Genomic DNA, 22,867 nt, shown 5'->3' on the forward strand with positions numbered 1-22,867 from the left:
TTCTCTATTCATTGCACATGACCTGCATCTTTTAGCTGAATCAGCAGCCTAATGGAATGTGGACCAAAGGGAGTTTTTAAATAGCCGTGTCTGTCCTCTGTCGGGGGAGCCTAAAAAGCACCTTTTGATGCAGTCGATGCAGTTTGCCATATTGCCATTGGATCCTCACGTATCGGACTCCCTTATGTTTTCGGTTCTATTGGATCCTCACGTTTCGGACTCCTTATGTTTTCGTTTCCATTGGATCCTCACGTATCAGACTCCTTATGTTTGACGTTGGATTTGATCCTCATGTATCGTATTCTTTCCGTTCTGTGTTGCAGAGGAGGAGCTCAGGAAGCTCAGAGAGGAGACCAACATTGACACGCTGAAGCAGGACCTTGAGAGGGAGCGAGCCAGGAGGCTAGACCTGGAGCAGAAGATGAGTGAAGTGCTGAAAACCCCCAGGTAAGACCCCCCCGACAGCCCCCCCGCCCCCTGCCCACAGGGGTCCTCTGCTATCGATTCCCATCAGTTACGCTTAGGACCTCGCACACTCAATCAACGCTGTCTCCTTGGGCAGACAGGCTGTGTGTGTGTGTGTGTGTGTGGGTGTGTGCGCGTGTGTGTGTTCTTGTATTACTGTACTTGCGAGGGGAAAATGTCCCCACAAGTATACTAGAAGTTTTTAAATAGACGTTGTGAGGACCATTTTCCTGTGTCCTCATGCGAGAAATAGTGGTTTTATGGTTAAACAAGATGTTTAAGAGTCAAGTGCCATTCACACTGAGCACTATAACTATATCTCTATTGTTCACCATTGTATTTTCTTTTATAGTTGGTGTGAACTCTGCCATCCACTTGACTATATTTTCATAGTTATAGTGCTCAGTGTAAATGGCCCTTTAAAGGAGCTTGCAGACCGAAGTCAGTATTTCCCTATGCCAAAATATCACTTATATCACTGCCAAAAATCGCTACGCACACACCCACCTTGCACACTGACTCTGACGCGTATTATTCTATTAATTGCGGCGAATATTGCAGAACGAAATAACACTCATCGAGCAGTGACGGTGATTGTGTGGTCCTCCTCTTCACTTGTTGAACACAAAAATAAAGAGGAAATACTGGGTCCATAATATTTGGAGATGGCTGTGAACAAGGAGAGTTTCACCTGCTGATCAAGGAGCTGTGGGATCATACCGGTCCTTTTATTTCATCGGCCCAGCTAAGCTTGATGCTTTGCTATACTGGAGCCACATCAAAAAGAACACCCCTGTGATCCTAAACAACACACACACACACACACACACACACACACACACACACACACACACACACACACACACACACACACACACACACACACACACACACACACACACACACACACACGTATATAGAGTACCGAACTCCCACCAGTGGTGGAAAAAGTATTCACATCTTTTACTTAACACATTGAGTGCCAAAAACGGTTATTTATTTTTCCTTCCCAGCACCAGGAGATATCATTTTTCGAAGATTTAGACTCCAATCCACTTCCTGGTTAACTTATGACTTCAAAAGCCTGTATCTCGGCTCTTGTGTACTTTTTTTCTAAAATATGTATTTTTGACTATTTTCGACTATTTTCAACTGGCTGCAACTATGGAACGGATTACCTAATGTTTTTAATTTTTTTCCCCCGATTGTACGAGACCTCTATGTGTGTAATGAGGGGGTCACCTTGAGGACGGTGATCACTGAAAATATTTTGTGACTACTTGAAAAAGGTTCAAAAATGGTTAAAAATCCAGGCACCGACTGTACCCTGTTTTAAAAAGACCCTGGCACTCAATGTGTTAAGTAAAAGTATCAATAGTAACTCTGTCCGAAAAAATTATGACAGACAATAATTTCGGCAATGTGTAAACATGATTGACACAACGTGAAGTCGAATGTATTTTTTTCCCCAACAATATATTTATTGATTTTTTATTTTTCCAAACATTACAACATTACATTGGAATACAGACAACAAAATGGGCAATTACTTTAAACATTACAAGACAATCACACAATAATAACAACAACAAAAGGACCACACACAATGACAATAACATCGGCTCTACTCCTGTCCAGGTTCTTCCATTAAATGTGACAGATTATTATTTTTGATATATTGTGCAAAACGACCCCACACCTCCGCCAAATGTTTTTTTTTTTTTTTACATGCACCGAATTTTGGGTGAAAAATACAGACCATGGTGCAAGTTCCCTTATGCTTACAATTAGGAAAAGATTCAGGTTGAGGTTTGGGGTTCAGAGTTTGATCCGCTATCTTCTGCTTTAGGGTTAAAAATGTTTTCATAGAATGACTGTCCTAAAATGTTTATGTCCTCACAAGTATACTTGTGTGTGTGTGTGTGTGTGTGTGTGTGTGTGTGTGTGTGTGTGTGTGTGTGTGTGTGTGTGTGTGTGTGTGTGTGTGTGTGTGTGTGTGTGTGTGTGTGTGTGTGTGTGTGTGTGTGTGAGAGAGACAGAGTTTTCCTTCCATACTACAGTACTGCTTTATGTCAGAGAATTATAAAAAGAAAGGAAATCTGACAACTGTCTCATGGCCATTCTGCTCTCTCTGCTGAGTTTTGTTTATTTTTTTTACATTGTTTAATTCAGATATAATTGGGGACAGTCTTTAATCATCGGACTTTTAACATTGAGTGGTAGTATCCGTCAAGTGGTAATTATTTCACTTTGGTGCTCGGTTACCTGTTGTTAACACCTTTACCGCCGGGCCCGTAGTTCTACGGGCCGTTAAATCCAACGGTTAAGCGCCGAGCCCGTAGTCCTACGGGCTGCGGTCTTTTCGCGCATGCGCGGTCCGGGTGCACTTTCGGAATTTTTTTGATCCACTTCCGTTTCCGGTTTGATGACAGGAAATAGAATTATTTGGGATCCGGTTTCGACGATCACGCCCGCTCCCATTCTACAGACGAAACTGAAACTCAATTCTCTTCCTGTAGTTTTTTCTCCTCGCATTTCACTGTTTAACGTAATCCGCTCTAACTACAATCATGGAACTCCGTTTGACATGCGGTCTTCACTGGGAGATACAGGGAGATCTCGCGGATGTAAACAGACCGTTCACGGCTCAATCTTAAGGATTTTAACAAGATCTATGGCGACATGAAAAAAACAAAAAAACAACAAAAACACCTTGGCACTGGTGAGTACATTATGAGATTAACCTCTGGCGGTGGATGTGTTAATGGTTACGTGTTTTCCCTGGCTAGCCCCCAAGGCAGTAAACCTAGGGGAAACACTGTAACGCATCACTTTACTTCAAAGTATGCGTCTCTGTGATTTGGTTTTAAATGGAAAAGATGCAGACATGCCTGATGTGTATCATGAGTAAAACAAAGTGAATGTTGACTTGACAACAAGTGAAACAAATGTGATCGTCTACATGTTTCAGACCTGAAGATTCACCTCCTCAAGCCCCCAAATCATCATCATCATCTTCATCCCCCACAACAGCCAACGGTACAGGTGAGCTGGAGAAAACATGAACCCTGGCGTTACCCTGTTTTGGGCATTGTATGTGTATTCATTTTTTTTTTCTTTCTTTGTTGTTGTAATTCTTCAAAATGTGTTGTGAGAAAGACCTTCCTCAGGCATGATTCAAACAAACATGTTTGAGTTACTATATACAAAGCGGGGGCTCACAACTCACTTTTGAATGCTCCAAGCTTTTTATTTGTGACAAACAGCAGATACGACGTTTCGACCCTTTCTGTCTTTTTCAAGATACTTGAAAAAGGCCGAAAGGGTTGAAACGTCAGGCCCTGCATCTGCTGTTTGTTGCAAAGAAAAAGCTTGGAGCATACACAATTTGAGTTGTGAGCCCCCGCTTTGTTCTCATGATACTGTTCTTACAGTTTGTCTCAGCACCAAGAGACGGAGGATGTGCGTTATTTTTTCTGTATGTATATTCTATTTTCTATCTCTGCCATATTCACCACTGGGTCAGGATCAATCAATCAGGGTTGAGCAAATGATTAGTCCAAAGAGGTACAGCTTGTGGTGATCAGTGGTCAATGACATCATTCAGTATGACACAAGAATACTCATACGTCATTGAAGTGAGAACACAAAGTTACAATGATGCAAAGAAATTCATATGGAATTTATTAAAAATTTTACAAGGAAGACAACAATCAAATCCAAACTCTCAGATAAAAATGGAGAGTGGAGAAATACCTGTAGAGCAAATACCATGAATGCACAAAAACCAGGCAAGAAGTCCAAAATATGGAGGAGGCAAGTTCAACCCCTAATAACAATCACAAGTTTAGGATTTGCACACATTTTCACGATTTAAGAAATGGGTGTACTCAGTACTTTACAGCCTTCATAGAAATGCATAGAAATGCACTTGAGTAAAAGTAAAATATTTGTCTTGAAAATGTACTCGAGTAAGAGTAATAAGTCTAAAAAAAATCTAATACTCAAGAAAAGTACAGTACTCTCAAGTACATTTACTCCGTTACTGTCCACCACTGATTATAACTGCTGTTAACTGGTGGGAAACTGGCACAGATAAATAAGTTACACCTGCAGGTTCTCAGAAGGAAATGAATGGTGAAGAAATGACAAAGAAAAAACTGATACTTCTGTAACTTAATCCTGAAGGAGGAAATAAAATTAACTAATGTATTTCATCATCGTAGGTTAATTAATTTCACTTGTTGTTCTGCTGGCTTTAGACATCACACACACACACACACACACACACACACACACACACACACACACACACACACACACACACACACACACACACACACACACACACACACACACACACACACTATTTTTTAATACCCAAAGTATAAAATAATGGTGGTTAAAATCTAAAACAACAGGTGCTTTCTCGATCTTAATGGGTGAACGTCTCTTTTGTTAGTAGTTTTAAGAAGCTCTGCAAGGAAACTTGATTTGTATTACACCCCCCCCCTCCCCTTCTTTTTTTTCGTTTGGTTTTAACGCTACCATGGCAGTGGGTCTCGTTAAAACTGAAAACTACATTGTCAGACAGCGGCTTGTGGAGCTAGCGGAGAGATCTTTTATGAATAATGAACAAACCCCGGCAACCTTTTTGAAGCACGCTGCATGGCAATTGTGACGGTTTCTAATTTGCAAAAATGTAGACGGATGTATGTCACCGCTTTTTTCGTACCCCCCCCCCCACCCTCTCTCCACTTTCTCGTTCCTACAGCTCTCTCCATCACCACTCCTCTCTCTTTCCTTCTCTCACGTCTGTATTTCTGTCTCTTATCTCTCTGTCGCCTCATCTCTTTCCTTCACTAACGTCTGTTTTTCTCTCGCACGAGCCGTATCTCACAATTTTGACATGAACTCGCAAGCCATCCAAATTTGCGTTAGTGGAAAGTACATTTAGTCAAGAACTGTACCTAAGAACAGTTTTGAGGTGCTTTTACTTTTACTTGAGTATTTCCATTTTTATAAAAAAAAAATGTCATACTTTATACTCTACTCCACTACATCTCAGAGGCAAATATTGTACTTTTACTCCACTACAATTATTTGAAAACTTTAGTTACTAGCAGATTTGGATTATTATTACAATATGCAATAACCACTTAAGCCATTATGTTATACTTCAGGCTATTCCAAAATAGCCAATCTATAAGCTCACAGCGCGTTGTAAGCTTGTAGATCTGCTATTTTCAAACAACGTTGAAAAAAAAAGGAGAACTTTTACTTTGGCACTTTAAGTTTTGATGCCATTACTTTTGTACTTTTACTCAAGCAAAATTAGAATACTTGAGTAAAAAGAACTTCTTCCACCACTGCTAATTTTGCATTGGGAATGGTAAATAAGTCTCTCGGGATAGATGCCGTATCTCGCCATGTTAAGCACCTCGTTTTTATTTTTTATTAAATTTTTTTGCTCGTTAAGCTGCGTGGCTATTATGAGTTCTGTGATTAATCAACGCTGCATGATGACATCCGTGGTGACATCAAGGATCTCGCTGCTAAAATCCCGCTTCACTGGGGATTAAACAGAGGCTGATTATGTTGCATCGCCAAATAGTTAAATTGATTTTTTTTCCTTTCTTCCCCCCCCCCCCAATTTCAGTCGTTGTGCCAATTATTTCCCCCCCATTGAATGACTTTATGAAAGTCATGAAACATTTGAAGAAGTATGAATCTGTATCACCCTCCCCGCCCGGCTTCCATCTCTGGCGGGCCACAATATATACATGATAAAACCCTAACTCTGAGAGTGTCCCATTTGGTTCCATTTGTACACTCTCGGAAGTTACAGACTCGTAACTCCTCAAGGACCCCTGGGGGGCGTGGTCCATGGACCCCACTACTTTGAGAACCTCTAGGTGCTATAGTTAAAGCCGGATATGCACCGCGGTGGTTTCGAACAACACCCAACATTACCTTATTAACCTTCGGTTAAGTTGTAATCTAATCTTCTTGGCAGCAATTGCTAGCACATGCCAGTGTGTCAGAGATACAGTGTTGGCATTTTAAATGCTGTTTTATTGCGTCTCCTCATGAAGAGCCATGGGACATAACCTTGTTGTCTGCCGTCTTAACCCATTAACTCTTTGAACGCCATTGACTCGAAAACGCGTCAATTGCTACTTAATCCACCCACGCCATTGACGCGTTTGACGCGTTTTGGGGGTTCGGGGGTCTTCAACTAGCTGGCATCTTTCCGCATCTTTTGGTGTCTTTGACTCGTCTGGGTCACAAACGGTTAACCAGAAATCACGTGATCAAAACAAAAACACATAAAAGCCTCCCAGGAACAGCGTTCTCTGTTGGGAGTAGGTACGTGTTTTGAGCAGAGAGAAGTGAGCAGAGACGGAGAGAGTTGAGACAGAGAGAGTTGGGAGACAGAGAGAGAATTTGAGAGAGATAAGACAGATCGGTGAGTTTATTTGAGTTTATAGTGAAGGGAGTTGACAGAAAGAGGAGGGGAAGAGCAGATTGTGTTTGTTGTGTTTGTAAAAAAAAAAAAAAAGACAAAAAAAGTATTTGTTTAGTTAGTTTAGTGTATGTAGAAGAGATCTGAGAAGGGAGTTTGAAGGAGAGCGGTGCGAGGTGGAGATCAGTGTATTTTGTATTGTAGCCTTTAGTGTATTTTTATAGTTTATTTGTAGTTTAGTTTTATTTAGTAGATAGAGCCATGCCGAGGGCTAAGAGGCAGCTCAAACCACGTCCTCTCCCCGGTCGTAGCAGTAGCTCGTCGGCCGCCGCCGCCACGGCTAACGTCTCCATGCGGCAGTGTACCCTGGAGGAAACTATGCATTTCTGCGACAGAAAAAGTCTTATACCGGAGACCGATTCCGACCTCTCTGAGGATGACGTTCGTCTCGAGAGTGGACCGGTGTGTGTTGGGACCAACACACCTCCACGTCGGAGTAGCAGAACCACCATTGTACCCCCCGATCACCGCAGAGAGGCCGTTGAATCGCCGTACAATTCTTCACAGACCTCCACACTGGCCACAGACGTGGATTCTGCGGATGAATGGTGTCCGATGCGAGAGGAACCAGATCCAGTGAGGAAAGGTTCTTTCCTTGACAGTGGTAAGAACTTTATTCATTTATAGGCCTACTTATCATTCATCTGCTTTATATTGTTCATGTTCAAACCCTACACACACAGGCGCTGTAGCCTGGTCTCCAGAGAAAACGATCCTGTGTGTGTGTTGCATAAAAATCTACAATTTGAAAATAGCAGATCTACAAGCTTACAACGCGTCGCTTGCGACGCCTTGTGAGCAGATCTACAAGCTCACACGCGACGCGTTGTGAGCTTGTAGATCTGCTATGTTTTATTACACCTCGAAGTTGGAGCCCTCTGTGTGCAAGCGTTTATTTATTCATTCATCCCTTATATATTGTTCATCAGCATCTGCTAAAAGTTCGGTTATAGATCTGGGTCACATGGACCTGGGTGCATGGTCTTTTTGTGGGGGTCCCTCATGCCGTTTCACACCAGAAATATAGTACATTGGATGTCCTATGCTAAAGCAAAATGTATATATAATAGCTTGGCCCATGTCATTGGACAGTAAAATAAGCAATACGTTTTCATTACCCTGAAAAAATGAACAGGGCCATGGATGTTGAGCAGGCCATAAAAATGCTTTTTTGGAGGGGGGAATATACCAGGTGCCATGGGCCCCCCTCCCTGCATGTGCTTGAACTACTGTCAACAACAAAGTAGATCAAAGACCTGACCTGACAAAAAAGGTCATGTCATGAAAACAACAACAACAACAATGTTTAGATCTTCATGAGGTTCTGTCAACAAGCATGTTCACTTACCTTTGATGATGTACATCAAAGGGTGGTGACCTATGCATGGTAACCTATGTAGGCTACTGTATCTTTTGATGTGTGCTTATTGTAAGTAGCTTTGGAATAAGAGCATCTGCTAAATGGTGAAATTGTAAATTGTAGATGAGGAGGAGGAGGAGGAGGAGTTGGCTGTTGCCCGGGCTAGTGCCAGGGCTAGTGCCAGGGCTAGTAGTTCAAGGGCTACTACCAGATCTGGTGCCTGGGCTGGTGTTGGAGTTGGCAGTAGTGGAGGTATTATCATTTTACCTTTTTAGCATTTACATCATAAGTCATGGACCCAGCCTGAGACATGCTGGGAGTGTAAATCATATGATGATTTTGATCATATTTATAACTACCAAAATGTCACTGTGGTTTTAGATGATGAGGAGTTGGCTGGTGCCAGGTCTACTGCCAGTGCCATGGCTACTGCCAGGGCTCGTGGCAGGGCCTCTGTCAGGGCTGATGCTGCAGTTGGCGGAGGTATTATCATTTTACCTTTTAGCATTTACATCATAAGTTATGGACCCAGCCTGAGACATGCTGGGAGTGAAAATCATATGATGATTTTGATCATATTTATAACTACCAAAATGTCACTGTGGTTTTAGATGATGAGGAGGAGGAGGAGTTGGCTGGTGCCAGGTCTACTGCCAGGTCTACTGCCAGGGCCTCTGTCAGGGCTGATGCTGCAGTTGGCGGAGGTATTATCATTTTACCTTTTAGCATTTACATCATAAGTCTATGTAAGTATATGGACCCAGCCTGAGACATGCTGGAAGTGTAAATAATGACCAAACTGTTTTATATTTTACTCCTGTGATTTCAGAAGGGGAGATGGAGGGGGAGGAGGAGTCATGTACCGTACCACCTCTGGGCAGGGGCAAGAAAGGTAAGAAAAACTTTTTTGTGCTGAATAGTTCAAACTGTGACACTGACAGACAATAGTATTTATATTTATACTTTTTTTACATTTACCACACAAATGAAAAAATATGTATTGTAAATAGTAATTATGTCTTCCTATAATTTACAGGTCGCAAACGGAGCAGAGGTGAGGGGGAGGAGGAGGAGTCATCTACCGTACCACCTGTTGGCAGTGTAAAGAGAGGTAAGAAAAAGGTTTTTGTGCTGAATAGTTCAAACTGTGACTGTGACAGTTTATATTTATACTCGAAGCAAGCTAATTATCCATCACTTACCACACAAATGAAAAAATATGTATTGTAAATAGTAATTATGTATTCCTATAATTTACAGGTCGTAAACAGAGCAGAGGTGCAGCTCGTGGCAGGGCCGGTCATAGTAGAGGTGCAGGACGTGGCGGAAACAGTGGAGTTCCAGCTGCAGATCCATGGAAGGAGGAAAACAATGACTTCTTTCCAAGACGCATTCCCTTCACTGCAGACCCTGGACCTCGCGGTGCTGCTGCTGCTCTTGACTCTGTGGAGCCAGTGGACTTCCTGGAGCTTTTCCTGAATGATGTGCTCCTGGAACATATTGTCATTCAGACAAACCTGTACGCAGAACAGTGCATAACAGCCATCAAAACCATTCTCCCTCATGGAAGACATCACGCATGGAAACCTATTGACCTGTTCGAACTGAAAACATTCTTAGGTCTACATTTTCTCACTGCTGTTGTCCATAAGCCGGAGCTGGAGATGTACTGGTCTACAGAGGAAATCATAGCGACCCCCTTTTTCAGCAAAGCCATGAGTCGAAACAGGTTTCAGCTTATTTGGAGATTCCTGCATTTCATTGACAATTCCATTCCCATTGTTGTACCAGAAAATGGTGAAAAAGACAAGATGTTCAAAATCCGCCCAGTTTTGGATTTCGTTGTCTCCAAATTTCGAGACATGTACCAACCACACCAAAACATTTCCATTGACGAAGGTACACTGTTGTTTCGTGGGCGGCTCAATTTCAAAGTGTACAATCCCCAGAAACCTGTGAAATATGGCATAAAATCATATATCCTGTGCGACTCTGAGAATGGATATTGCTTCAATATGAGGCCATACTGCGGACAATATATTCCCTTGGTTGACACAGTGGTCTTCCTTTTAGATGGCTTAGCCGGTTCTGGCCACAGATTGTTTATGGACAACTTTTATAACTCTGTAGGCATGTGTGACAAACTTCTAACTCTCAAGACCCATGTCTGTGGTACACTGAGACTGAACCGAGGCGAACCTGAATTCATCCGACAGCTCACTAATGCTGACCTGGGAGTTGGGGATGTCGTTGCAAGGCATAACGACAAGGTGATGGTCTTGGCGTGGCGGGACAAGAGCATCGTAAGAATGGTCTCCACTTTCCATCAGAACGAGCGGGAGAACGTCACAGTGTGGCAGAGAGGCAAGAAGAAGGGTGATCCGAGTGTGCAAGTGGATAAATCGAAGCCCTCTTGTATTGTTTCATACAATAAGTCCATGAACGGGGTTGATAGACTGGACCAGAACATTACCTACTACCCGTTTATCAGAAAGTCCCAAAAGTGGACAAACAAATTTGTAGCCTATTTGTTTGAGATTGCCATGTTCAATGCGTTTGTCATCTATAGGGCCAAACATCCACAGGGCGAGTTCAAATGTCTTCTCTCGTTCATGCAAAGTGTGATAAAGTCATGGACCAGGCCGAGACCAGCTGGTGAGGAAGAAAGGAGGGCCCCTCCTCCACGCGCGCCTCCTCCACATGCAGAGGCTCCTAGGGCACCAAGGGTACCCTTCCATGACCCTCAGTGCAGGATGGAGGCCAACCTGTCAGGCCATGTACTGGAACAGCTCCCGCCCACCCCCAAATGCAAGGGACCACGCAGGCGATGCAGGGTTTGCATTAAATCCAGCGCCCGGAGCGAGACGAGGTGGTTCTGTAAACGCTGCAAAGTGCCCCTGCACCCGGGAGAGTGTTACGCAACGTACCACTCGGTACACTACTCAGCTCACTGAATAGAACATGTACGCTACTGAATAGAACTGTCATGTATACAAATCTTTTGAAGATGGCAGATCTACGAGTTCAAGGCGATGCGTTGTGAGCTTGTAGATCGGCTATTTTCAAATAGCCAAGTGTATATAGGGTTGAGTAATAGTAACTAAAGTTTTCAAATAATACAATGCTTGTCTCTGAGATGTAGTGGAGTAAAAGTACAATGTTTTGTCTCTGACTGTGACACATGACTGACAGCTCATTTGACAGCCCCAGGAAAGTGTGTGCAGGGAACTTTCAATTCAATTCAATTCAAATGGCTTTATTGGTTTACATTGCCAAAGCAGAAAGCACAATACAACAATACAATCAAAACAAAAAATATGTACATTTGAAAGTCAGAATCTTCAATAGATCAATTTCTATGTACCAAGATCACTGGGTGCAGGTATAGTGCCGGAATATACACAATGATTAGTCTTTAGGGTGGTTGTGTTCCGTTTGATATCCTTCTCCTATCACAGCAACTCACGAATCTTGCTGCTGTGTTGGCACATTGTTACTTCGCCCAGCAGATATGGGAGTTTTTTGTCATTGGTCATTTTTTCAAAATCTCCGTGTGTGGTTGTAATCTGTGGGAAGTATGTGTCTCTGATGTCTTGGTACAATGGACAGACGGTTAGGAAGTGTAGCTCGGTTTCCACTTCATTTTGTGTGCATTGGGTGCATAGTCTGTCTTCTCTCGGGATACAGGGAATCTAATCTAATGCTGGGGTCCAGGGTCTGCAGCGAAGGCAATGTCTCTTGGGGGAAAAAAAGTTGTATGCATTACCTGTACAAAAGATAACAATAAAGTAAAACCTTGAACCTCGAATAGTATTTTGTTTTTTATATGTATACTGGGAACTAAATGGTGATGCATAGTTTTTTACCTGGGTTTTGTGGACACTATTTTGTAGGCCCTGCTATGATTTATAATAACCACTAGATATCATCATTACCACCATATATATATATATATATATATATTGCTATTTTGTAGACTGTTTCATGCCATTGATGTAGTGTGTGTTTATATATATATATATATATATATATAGTATTTGTGACACAAACAGATATGCAATAGATTTAGTGCACTGAAAGATGCACTGGGCTGACACTTCACAACTGATCTTTGAATGTAAAACTCTGTAAAAAATGACTTATGCAATGTACCACTCGGTACACTACTCAGCTCACTGAATAGAACTGTCATGTATACAAATCTTTTGAAGATGGCAGATCTACAAGTTCAAGGCGATGCGTTGTGAGCTTGTAGATCGGCTATTTTCGGGCTAACTAAATGGTGATGCATGTTTTGTAGACACTATTTTGCTGGCTCTGCTATGATTTATAATGACCACTAGATGTCATCATTACCACCATATATATATATTGCCAATTACTATGTTGTAGACTGTTTCAAGCCATTGGGGGGGGGGGGGGGGTGTGTGTGTGTGTGTGTGTGTGTGTGTGTGTGTGTGTGTGTGTGTGTGTGTGTGTGTGTGTGTGTGTGTGTGTGTGTGTGTGTGTGTGTGTGTGTGTGTGTGTGTGTGTGTGTGTGTGTGTGTGTGTGTGTGTGTGTGTGTGTGTGTGTGTGTGTGTGTTTGTATATATATAGTATTTGTGACACAAACAGATATGCAATAGATTTAGTGCACTGAAAGATGCACTGGGCTGACACTTCACAACTGATCTTTGAATGTAAAACTCTGTAAAGAATGACTTACGCAATGTACCACTCGGTACACTACTCAGCTCACTGAATAGAACATGTACACTACTGAATAGAACTGTCATGTATACAAATCTTTTGAAGATGGCAGATCTACAAGTTCAAGGCGATGCGTTGTGAGCTTGTAGATCGGCTATTTTCGGGCTAACTAAATGGTGATGCATAGTTTTTTACCTGGGTTTTGTGGACACTATTTTGCAGGCCCTGCTATGATTTATAATAACCACTAGATCATTACCACCATATATATATATTGCCAATTACTATGTTGTAATTACTATGTTACTATGTTGTAGACTGTTTCATGCCATTGATGTAGTGTGTGTGTGTGTGTGTGTGTGTGTGTGTGTGTGTGTGTGTGTGTGTGTGTGTGTGTGTGTGTGTGTGTGTGTGTGTGTGTGTGTGTGTGTGTGTGTGTGTGTGTGTGTGTGTGTGTGTGTGTGTGTGTTTGTATATATATATATATAGTATTTGTGACACAAACAGATATGCAATAGATTTAGTGCACTGAAAGATGCACTGGGCTGACACTTCACAACTGATCTTTGAATGTAAAACTCTGTAAAAAATGACTTTGATTTTTTTTTTTTTTTTTTTTTTTTTTTTTTGTAATTAGTTTGATAACAACTAAGGTTCACATATCTGATACCACGGAGGAGAAAAATAAAAGGCTACAGAGAGATTTCTGCTCCAGAGAGCATCTTTTACTAAAAGCCAGTTATCTCAGGTTTCCATTTGAAAAGGGCTGATTTTGCTGAAACCAAGCTCTACTCAACTGCTGATAAGTAAGGAACCGTACATGCTAGCAACTCACTTTTTTCCCCGGGTAAAGTAGACAGCCACACCTCTCTTTTGAGATATTTTGTGTAATTTTAGTCAAAACACAACATGTTTTGTGAGCCTTCAAAGATGGGGGAAAATGCTCAGAATCTCTGGCACTGGGCTGGCACTTTACTGAAAAACTCTGGCAGTCAAAGAGTTAAGAGCGGGAAAAAGCATCTGTGGCATTTTTAAGATGTGAACAAAGGGATTCTATACCGTTGCGCCTCAGCCTTAAACGGCCAGTCCGGTGTGTCACAGGGGCAGTGACAAACAGATGCAGAAGAGATCAACGCTGGAGCAACGCGGACATTTTAAGCCTTTTTTCATTTAGGTGCAAGTATACAGTGACTCATTTTAAGATGTCTTTGGCTATTAAAAAAATGGGAGATATACAAGCTCATAGCGCTGCACCGAGTGCCGCGCTATGAGCTTGTATATCTCCCATTTTTTGAAGATAGATATATATATATATTTTTTTTTTAAGCGAACATTTTTAACTCCAATATTTAATTCTGGGGGGTCCCTGGAACAACATATTTTGATATGGGGGTCCGCGGGCCAAATACATATAATTTTTGGGGCCCTTGACATAAAAAAGTTTGAGAACCACTGATTATAGCAAAATATGTTTAAGAAAAAAGAAGAAAAAAAAGGATTTAGAAGACATTGTAGAATCCACAGAAGCAAAGATTTTAGTTACAAATGTTCGCTTAAAAAAAATAATATCAGATTTACAAGCTTGTATATCTGCTATTTTTTTAATAGCCAAAGAAATCTAAAAATGACACAGATGCGTTCCCGGTCTAAATGGGTTAATTGGGCACCGTGGCACACAGCACAGACACTGCTATTTGTGCTGTTAACTCATTCAGTGCCAAAAATATTTCTGGCTATATCACCCCTGTGCCAAGGCCAAAAATACATTGTAAAAAAAAAGTGCTTTGGAGCCGAGATACAGCCTTTTCAGTTAAAAAGTTAAACAAGAAGTGAATGGAGCAGCAAATCTTCAAATCATCATATCTTGGGTTCTGAACCTTTTTTTTCAAAAAAAAAAAAAAAAAAAAAAAAAAGATTTTTTTTTGAGTTTTTTTTTTTTTTTTTTTTTTTTTTTTTCATGACGTCTCAGACGTCATTGGCACTCTGGGCTTATGAAAAACGTGACGTCTGCGACGTCATTGGCACTCAATGAGTTAAGGTGCTGCTGCCGCGTTTGATTTGCTCTCTGGGTAATTAGCCCTCTCTGCTAAGCAACAGGCTGCTGAGATATCCTCACTGTCGGTTGGTGTATAAAGATAATGATACTGAATTGATTTGTGTGACGCTTTTCAAAACAAAGTTAACAAAGTGCTGTGCAGAGTCAATTTAGAAACGGCAAACAACAGAGAAAGAAATCTGACTCTTAGACTAGAACATACACATCATCTCTGTCGGGTGGAAACATTGTATGTCCAAAACGGTTACTTTCTCAGGATTCAAATTCAAAAACAGCCAAAGTAGCAAATCTGCAAGCTCAAAATGAGTCGCTTCGCGCTGCAGATCTGCTACTTTTGATGCTTTTGTTGTGACACTGTTAGTATGATCAAGTATGGCGTTAATTTACAGAAAAACACAAAAAGTTAGAATATGGAGATTTAAGCGGTTTCTGCCCGACAGCACGAACTAGCCAATCACACAGCAATCGTCCCTCCAGACATATGGGATGTAGTCTATCCTCTGTTGGCATAACAACAAACTAGCCAATCAACACAGCAATCGTCCCTCCAGACATATGGGATGTAGTCTATCCTCTGTTGGCCTAACAACGGACCAGCCAATCAACACAGCAATCGTCCCTCCAATGCCAAGGGATCAGAAAAGCATACGTGAGAAATTGAAGCTTTCCTTGGAAACCGTCTCTTATTTTACCTACAGCACAGTCCAACAAAAACACTTTCAATTTTCAATACAAAGAGGACCATGCAGCTCAATCTTGATTAGTATCCCAATGGCGTGTTTCCAAAATGTGTTAACAATATTGGGGAGTTTCCATCAAGGAAACGGTTGTTCAGTGGTAGAAAAAGTACTCAAATGTTTTACTTAAGTAAAAAGTATCAATACTGCAATGCAGAAGTACTCTGTTACAAGTAAAAGTCCAGAATAAAAAAACTACTTGAGTAAAAGTACACAAGTATTGGTATCAAAATGTACTTAAAGTACCAAAAGTAAAAGTACAAAAATGTTTGAAAATAGCAGATCTACAAGCTCACAACGCGTCGCAATGCGACGCGTTGTGAGCTTGTAGATCTGCTATTTTCAAATAGCCTAGGTATAAAATAGGGCTAAAGTGGTTAATGTATGTTTTATATGTAATAATTTATATCTGCAAAGTAACTAGTAACTAAAGTTTTCAAATAATTGTAGTGGAGTAAAAGTACAATATTTGCCTCTGAGATGTAGTGGAGTAGAAGTAAAAGTATTGGAAATTGGAAATACTCAAGTAAAGTACAAATACCTCAAAATCGTACTTAAGTATAGTACTTAAGTAAATGTACTTAGTTACTTTCCACCACTGCGGTTGTTACATGGTTGCTATCCTGTCACATTCAGTAATCTGAGTGACCGACGCCCCACTTGCTGTATGTAATGCTGTATTTAAAAAAAAATACCAACACACATTATCCCCACTGGCATGTGTCCTGCTCCAGCTTAGCTAGTGCTTACGTAGTGTTGTTTATAGAAATCACACAAGGTGTATGTTTTAGTATTTTGTCTCTGTCGGGCAGAAAGCTCTTATCTCCATATTTTAACATCAAAAGTAGCAGATCTGCAAGCTCGAAACGCGGCGTGAAGCGACGCGTCTTGAGCTTGTCGATCTGCTACTTTTACTGTTTTTGAATTTGAATCCTGAAAAGTAACAGCTTTTGGACATAATATGAGGCTCACACCCGACAGAGACGATAATGCTGACGATGCCAGATTTTTGGGAGTCCGATCCCGATTTGGGAGAGTCCTGAACCACACATTACCAATGTTTTGGGGGGGAAAAAAGAGTTTCCGTACCCCTGCATTAGAAATACATTTATATCAGACCGAAATACTGTATATCTATGTCATATATTGGCTCGATATATCGCCTTGCCAATATATCGGTCTAGCCCTAATTTGCAGCCCAACAAAATCTTCTTTCTTTCTTTCTTTTTCCTTTATTTATTCAGGGAAACCCATTGAGAGCAAGCTCTCTTTTTCAAGGACGCCCTGATAACAAACATTTGAATCACAATACAATGTCACAACTTTAACAATAAAGCAAAAAAAGAAAAGAAGAAGCATAAAACAACATTGAAATGATCGCAAAAGGCGGTGAATCAGACAATACAGTGAGGACATGGATAACAACACAGAGATTTAAAAATCAGATGCAAATAAACAGTGTTACATGATACAGGTACAGTCACTATGTAGTGTGTCCTCAAGAAGCACCCTGAATGTCTGTATTGAGACCAATCGCACCAGTTTCAGAGAGTCCTGAAGTTTGTTCCATTTGTGTGGAGCATAATACATGAATGCAGTTTTTCCATGTTCACTGCTCTTACGTGGACTGGTATATCTAATGTGTGTTTGTGAACGTGTTGAGTGACCAGTAACCTTTGGTTCCAAAAGCGAGGATAGGTATAAAGGAAGTTTACCACACAAGGCCTTATAAATAAATAAAATACAATGTTGCTCTCTACGAACTGCGAGAGATGGCCAACCCACTTTATCATATAAAATACAGTGATGGGTGAGATAATCATCACCAGTAATAAAACGCAAAGCACTGTGGTAGACTGCATCCAGAGGCTTCAGTGTGGAGAGTGAAGCATGCATTTACAGTGTATCCCCATAATCAAATACAGACATTATTACAGATTGAACAATAGTCTTTCTGCTGGTAAAAGAAAAAACAGGACCTGTTTCTGTAAAGGAAGCCAATTTGACCTCTTAATTTTTTTATTAGGTTCTCCACATGAACCTTAGCCTAAATGAGAGTTTGGCATCTAGCCAAATGCAGAGGTATTTATAAGATGTGACCAGCTCAATTTGTTCGCCTTTAAGAGTGTAAATACCAGTAAAGGGATTTATATTTGGAGACCTAGTAAATACCATGCATTTTGTTTTGTTGGAGTTTAAAACAAGCTTAAGGTTAATTAGAGCCCATTGAAACCTATTGAAGGCAGTCTGCAAATTTGCAGTGGCCACTTCCAGCGTTGGGGCAATACTGTATAAAATTGTGTCGTCCTGTGTGCCTTGTGTCGTCCTGATCTGAAAAACTAAATAATAATGTTGTTATGGCCCGTATCGCTGGCCTTGCGAATCCCGATCCCGACGACCTTTGCTGCGTGTCATTCCCCATCTCTCTCCCCCCAGTTCCTGTCAGTCTACTATACCATCAATAAAGGCTCCACCCCCTTTTGACCTCCAACCTCATTGTGAGCTTGGAGGTCCATTTAGCTGTACTTATCAATGATGAACAAAACCTACTAACATTTTGGAGTTGGCTGGTTTCTGCCCGACAATATGAGATATATTGTATATAGTAACAACTACACACAGCTTGAAAGGTATAACAACGTATACCTTTCCAGGTGTTCCAGGTCTAGCAAAAAAGGGATAGACCAAGGCACTCTGGTCTAATGTAATAGCCTTCATTGAAATGGCTAATGCATGGCAAGAATACAAAAAATGTGTGCCCCCTAGGCGTGGTAGCACACAGCCTTCACCAAGGTGACTAAACAATGAAGGCTGTGCCACAACGCGTAGATGCACTTATAGACTTAAAAAATATATTTTTAGACAAGAGTGTCTTGGTCTGTTCTTTTGTCAGCCAATTGTACCAAAGACGTCAGAGGTCATCGGTTCGGTATTTGTAGCGCGCCCCCCCATCCAGTTATTATACAGGCCCGGGGGTGCAGTCCGAAGAAAGAGAAAATAAAGAGAAAAGAGAAAAAACACAGGACAAGACAAAGAAGACTGGACTAGGACAAGAAGAACTCAGTCACACTGTCAGTCAGTCACAACGGGAGGGAGTAGAAACCAGTGGTGGATAAAGCACTCACATGTTTTACTTAAGTAAAAGTATCAATACTGCAATGTAGATAGACTTCTGTCACAAGTAGAAGTCCCGTATTCAAAAGGTACTTGAGTAAAAGTACAAAAGTATCTGCATCAAAATATACTTAAAGTACCAAAAGTAAAAGTACTAATTGTGCAGAATGCCCCATTTCACAAGTTAAAAATGTATTAAAGATATTTTGAAAATAGATGATCTTCAAGCTCACAATGCGTCACGATGCGACGCATTGTGAGCTTGAAGATCTGCTATTTTCAAATGGCCGAAATATATATAGGGCTGAAGTGGATAGTGTGTTTTGTAATAATCATCAAAATCAATAATAATCTAAAAGTAACTAGTAACTAAAGTTTTCATAGAATTGTAGTGGAGTACAATATTTGCCTCTGAGATGTAGTGGAGTAGAAGTAAAAGTATTGAAAATAGTAAATACTGAAGAAAGTAAAAATACCTCAAAATGTTACTTAACACATTGGGTGCCAAAAACGTATATATACGTTTTTGCAAATACACCCTCTGAGTGCCAAAAACGTATATTTACGTTTTTGGAAAAAAATATGAAAAAAATTTAAAACTTTTTTTTATTTTTTATCTTCACAGCACCAGGAGATATCATTTTTCGAAGATTTAGACTCCAATCCACTTCCTTGTTAACTTATGACTTCAAAAGCCTGTATCTCGGCTCCTGTGTACTTTTTTTTTTTACAATGTATTTTTGATTATTTTCAACTGGCTGCAACTATGGAACGGATTACCGAATGTTTTTAATTTTTTTCCCCCCGATTGTACGAGACCTGTATGTGTGTAATGAGGGGATCACCGTGAGGACGGTGATCACTGAAAATATTTTGTGACTACTTGAAAAAGGTTAAAAAATGGTAAAAAATCCCGGCACTCAACGTATAATATTTTAATAAACCTCTGGCACCCCAAGTGTTAAGTACAGTGCTTGAGTACATGTACTTAGTTACTTTATACCACTGGTAGAAACTACACGCACACGCACGCACGCATGCACACACGCACACACACACACATGCACGCACACAAAACACAAAACAACATGGGACCTTGGTTTGTCATTTGTTCTCTTTTGTTTTAAAAGATCATTAATCATGGATTTTGATCTCTTGTGTGCTCACAGACAAACAGGAGACCCTGTACGCACGGTCGCACAGATGGTTCCACGAGCGCTTCGGGGCGTACATCGAGGACTTCCGCTTCCAGCCAGAAGTGACCACTGTGGAGACCGAGGAGCCTCTCAGTGCTAAGAGGTGAGATGTAATACCAGCCAGTCCCAACCTGTGGGGGAAAAAGCCTGTAGCTTTGTATCTTCATGTCGCTGCCTTCCATTGAAAAGGAATGGTAGACTGTAGCTTTGTATCTTCATGTCGCTGCCTTCCATTGAAAGTGAATGGTAGACTGTAGCTTTGTATCTTCATGTCGCTGCCTTCCATTGAAAAGGAATGGTAGACTGTAGCTTTGTATCTTCATGTCGCTGCCTTCCATTGAAAGTGAATGGTAGACTGTAGCTTTGTATCTTCATGTCGCTGCCTTCCATTGAAAATGAACGGTAGCCTGTAGCTTTGTGTCATAGACCGTAAAAAATAATACGGACAGCGTCACACCATTGGTTTCTACAGACCGTAAATGAAGCCTATTTTGCAGCAATTTCTAAATCCGCCGTCTTTTCTATATCCGGTTGATATCCGGTTCCGAAATGTGGACGGAAATGAATGCTATTGGCTGAAACCGCAGCGAGGGCGGGTCTTCACTCGGTAGAACCAGTAGAAACCCTAGAAACATACCCTACTTTGTCATTATTTATTTTAATAAATGGGGCCATAATTTACCAAAACGCATATCATGGTGATCGAAATAAACTAAACTAGCGACTGGAAGCATATAGTATGTACAATTATTATGGTTATAGAACAATTATTCATTAAAGTTTGACAATTGTTCATTATTATTAAGGTAAAAAAGAAAGTGTAAAGTTTGTCCAAAAACCCGTCTGCTTGAATAGAGCCTAATTGCTTCTGCAACCAGCAGGGGTGAAACACACACTATCACACTTCCTATATAGCCTCAATTTACAAGGATGCTAGCCCCTTGCTTTGTATCTTCATGTTGCTGCCTTCCATTGAAAATCAATGGTAGTCTGTAGCTTTGTATTTTCATGTTGAATGGCCACCTATAGCTTTATGCCAGTGTGAACACCACAGTAGGCTAAGCCATCTTCCTCCGCACTGGAAGGAAAACTGCAGTCAAATGGAATGCATTTGTACACCTGAGTGGCATGACTTATTTTCCATTACGTCTTATGAGCCGGGTCGGGTTCTTTAGCAACCTGCCTGCACGCGCATGCCTGCCCAGTTATCAGCGTGACGTGGTACAGTATGTCATGGTATCTGAGTAAACACACAGACATACAGTACAGATGAACATAATTGTGGACGGCTATGCCTACTTCTTATTGCATAGCTGTTAGATTACTGCATTTTTACTTTGTCCCTCCCCCAAGAGGAATAGTTTGAATTAAGTTCCAGTTGTGGGTGTGGTCTGGTAGCTCATTGGACGTTAGGCTGCTTCTTTTTTTTTCCTACAGTGTTGTGTTAAAACTTACGACTTCAAAAAGAGCCATTTATTTATTTTACGATGATTATGTCACCGGCTTTGATCCACAGTTGTCTGTTTTGTATTGCTAGTGGATAGGTAACCGCTTTATCTCCGTGCCGGAAGAAGTACGAGTACAGTGGCAATATCACAATGTATAAATACAACAAATTTTACTTGAGTAAAGGCACAAAAGTAATGTCAAAAGTAAAACTACTCTTTATGCAGAATGTCACCATTTTACTAATACATATCAATTTAGGGGTCCTACTTGACATAAAAAAAGTTTGAGAACCACTGCCTTGAGTAAATGTACTTCCGCCACTGGTTTGTGGCTGTGGTTTCCATGGTGATGTGTTTTGCACAGCACTCCACCAACACCTGTATAATTTTAGCTTGTTAATTGGTTCACATCAGTGCTGTCGCCGGGTAGAAACCTTGTATATCCAAAACTGTTACTTTTCATTTATTTTTGTAATGTTTTTTTTTAAGTAGCAAAAATAGCAGATCTACAAGCTCACAGCGCAGCACAATGACAAAAAACATAGAACGTTGAAATATGGAGATTCTACGTGTCATTAAGATTTCTGCCCGCTTCTGGGAGCGTGTCACACACGCACACACACGCACACACACACACACACACACACACACACACACACACACACACACACACACACACACACACACATGTGCGTGCACACACACAAACACATGAGCGCGCGCATACACACACACAAACATACACACACACACACATATGAGCGCGCGCGCGCCACACACACACAACGCACACACACACACTTCGCGGCACAAAATACTCGTGTGAGCGAGTGCCAAAATAAAAAGCTGTCTGAATGTTGGATCTCATCCCATCACAGCTGTTCAACCTCAACATGTCCTTACATGTCCTGTAAACAGCTCGCATATCACTGGAAGTATGGTCAAAACAAACACACACCAGTGTCTGTTGGTACAGCATACAGTGTGTGTGAGGATTGATTGAATGATTGATTGATTCATTCATTGAGATCGAACTGTCAGGCAGAAACCTTGTACAGTATCTCCATATTTTGACTTTTTGATATATATATATATATATATATATATTTTTTTTTTTTTTTGCAGATTAATGCCCTAATTTGTCACGCAAAAGTAGCAAAAATAGACGATTTACAAGCTCACACAGCGTGTCGAATCGAGCCGCGTTGTGAGCTCATAGATATTAGCTATAGCAATTTTTTGCTATTTTCTTTATTTGTTTTGGAGTGAAAGTGA

The 22,867-nt window shown here is 40.9% G+C and overlaps 1 protein-coding gene and 1 long non-coding RNA gene across 2 annotated transcripts; both read left to right on the forward strand.

The window, feature by feature from the left end:
* The first annotated feature begins 323 nt into the window (after nt 1-323).
* On the forward strand, nt 324-20,217 carry LOC308081169. The gene is made up of 3 exons (XR_013932803.1): nt 324-447; nt 3,437-3,510; nt 20,118-20,217. It is a non-coding gene; the product is annotated as an uncharacterized lncRNA (long non-coding RNA).
* On the forward strand, nt 6,940-11,305 carry LOC308081168 (piggyBac transposable element-derived protein 4-like; the record flags this gene model as incomplete). The annotated part of the gene is made up of 7 exons (XM_080457562.1): nt 6,940-7,595; nt 8,475-8,603; nt 8,733-8,834; nt 8,963-9,055; nt 9,181-9,243; nt 9,388-9,462; nt 9,612-11,305. The coding sequence occupies exons 1-7, from the start codon at nt 7,193-7,195 to the stop codon at nt 11,303-11,305; spliced, it is 2,559 nt and encodes an 852-aa protein (XP_080313688.1). The 5' UTR covers nt 6,940-7,192.
* Nucleotides 20,218-22,867: the final 2,650 nt, after the last annotated feature.

This window comes from Gymnoscopelus braueri, assembly GCF_963280865.1.
Source record: "Gymnoscopelus braueri genome assembly, contig: SCAFFOLD_521, whole genome shotgun sequence".
NCBI lineage: Eukaryota > Metazoa > Chordata > Actinopteri > Myctophiformes > Myctophidae > Gymnoscopelus > Gymnoscopelus braueri.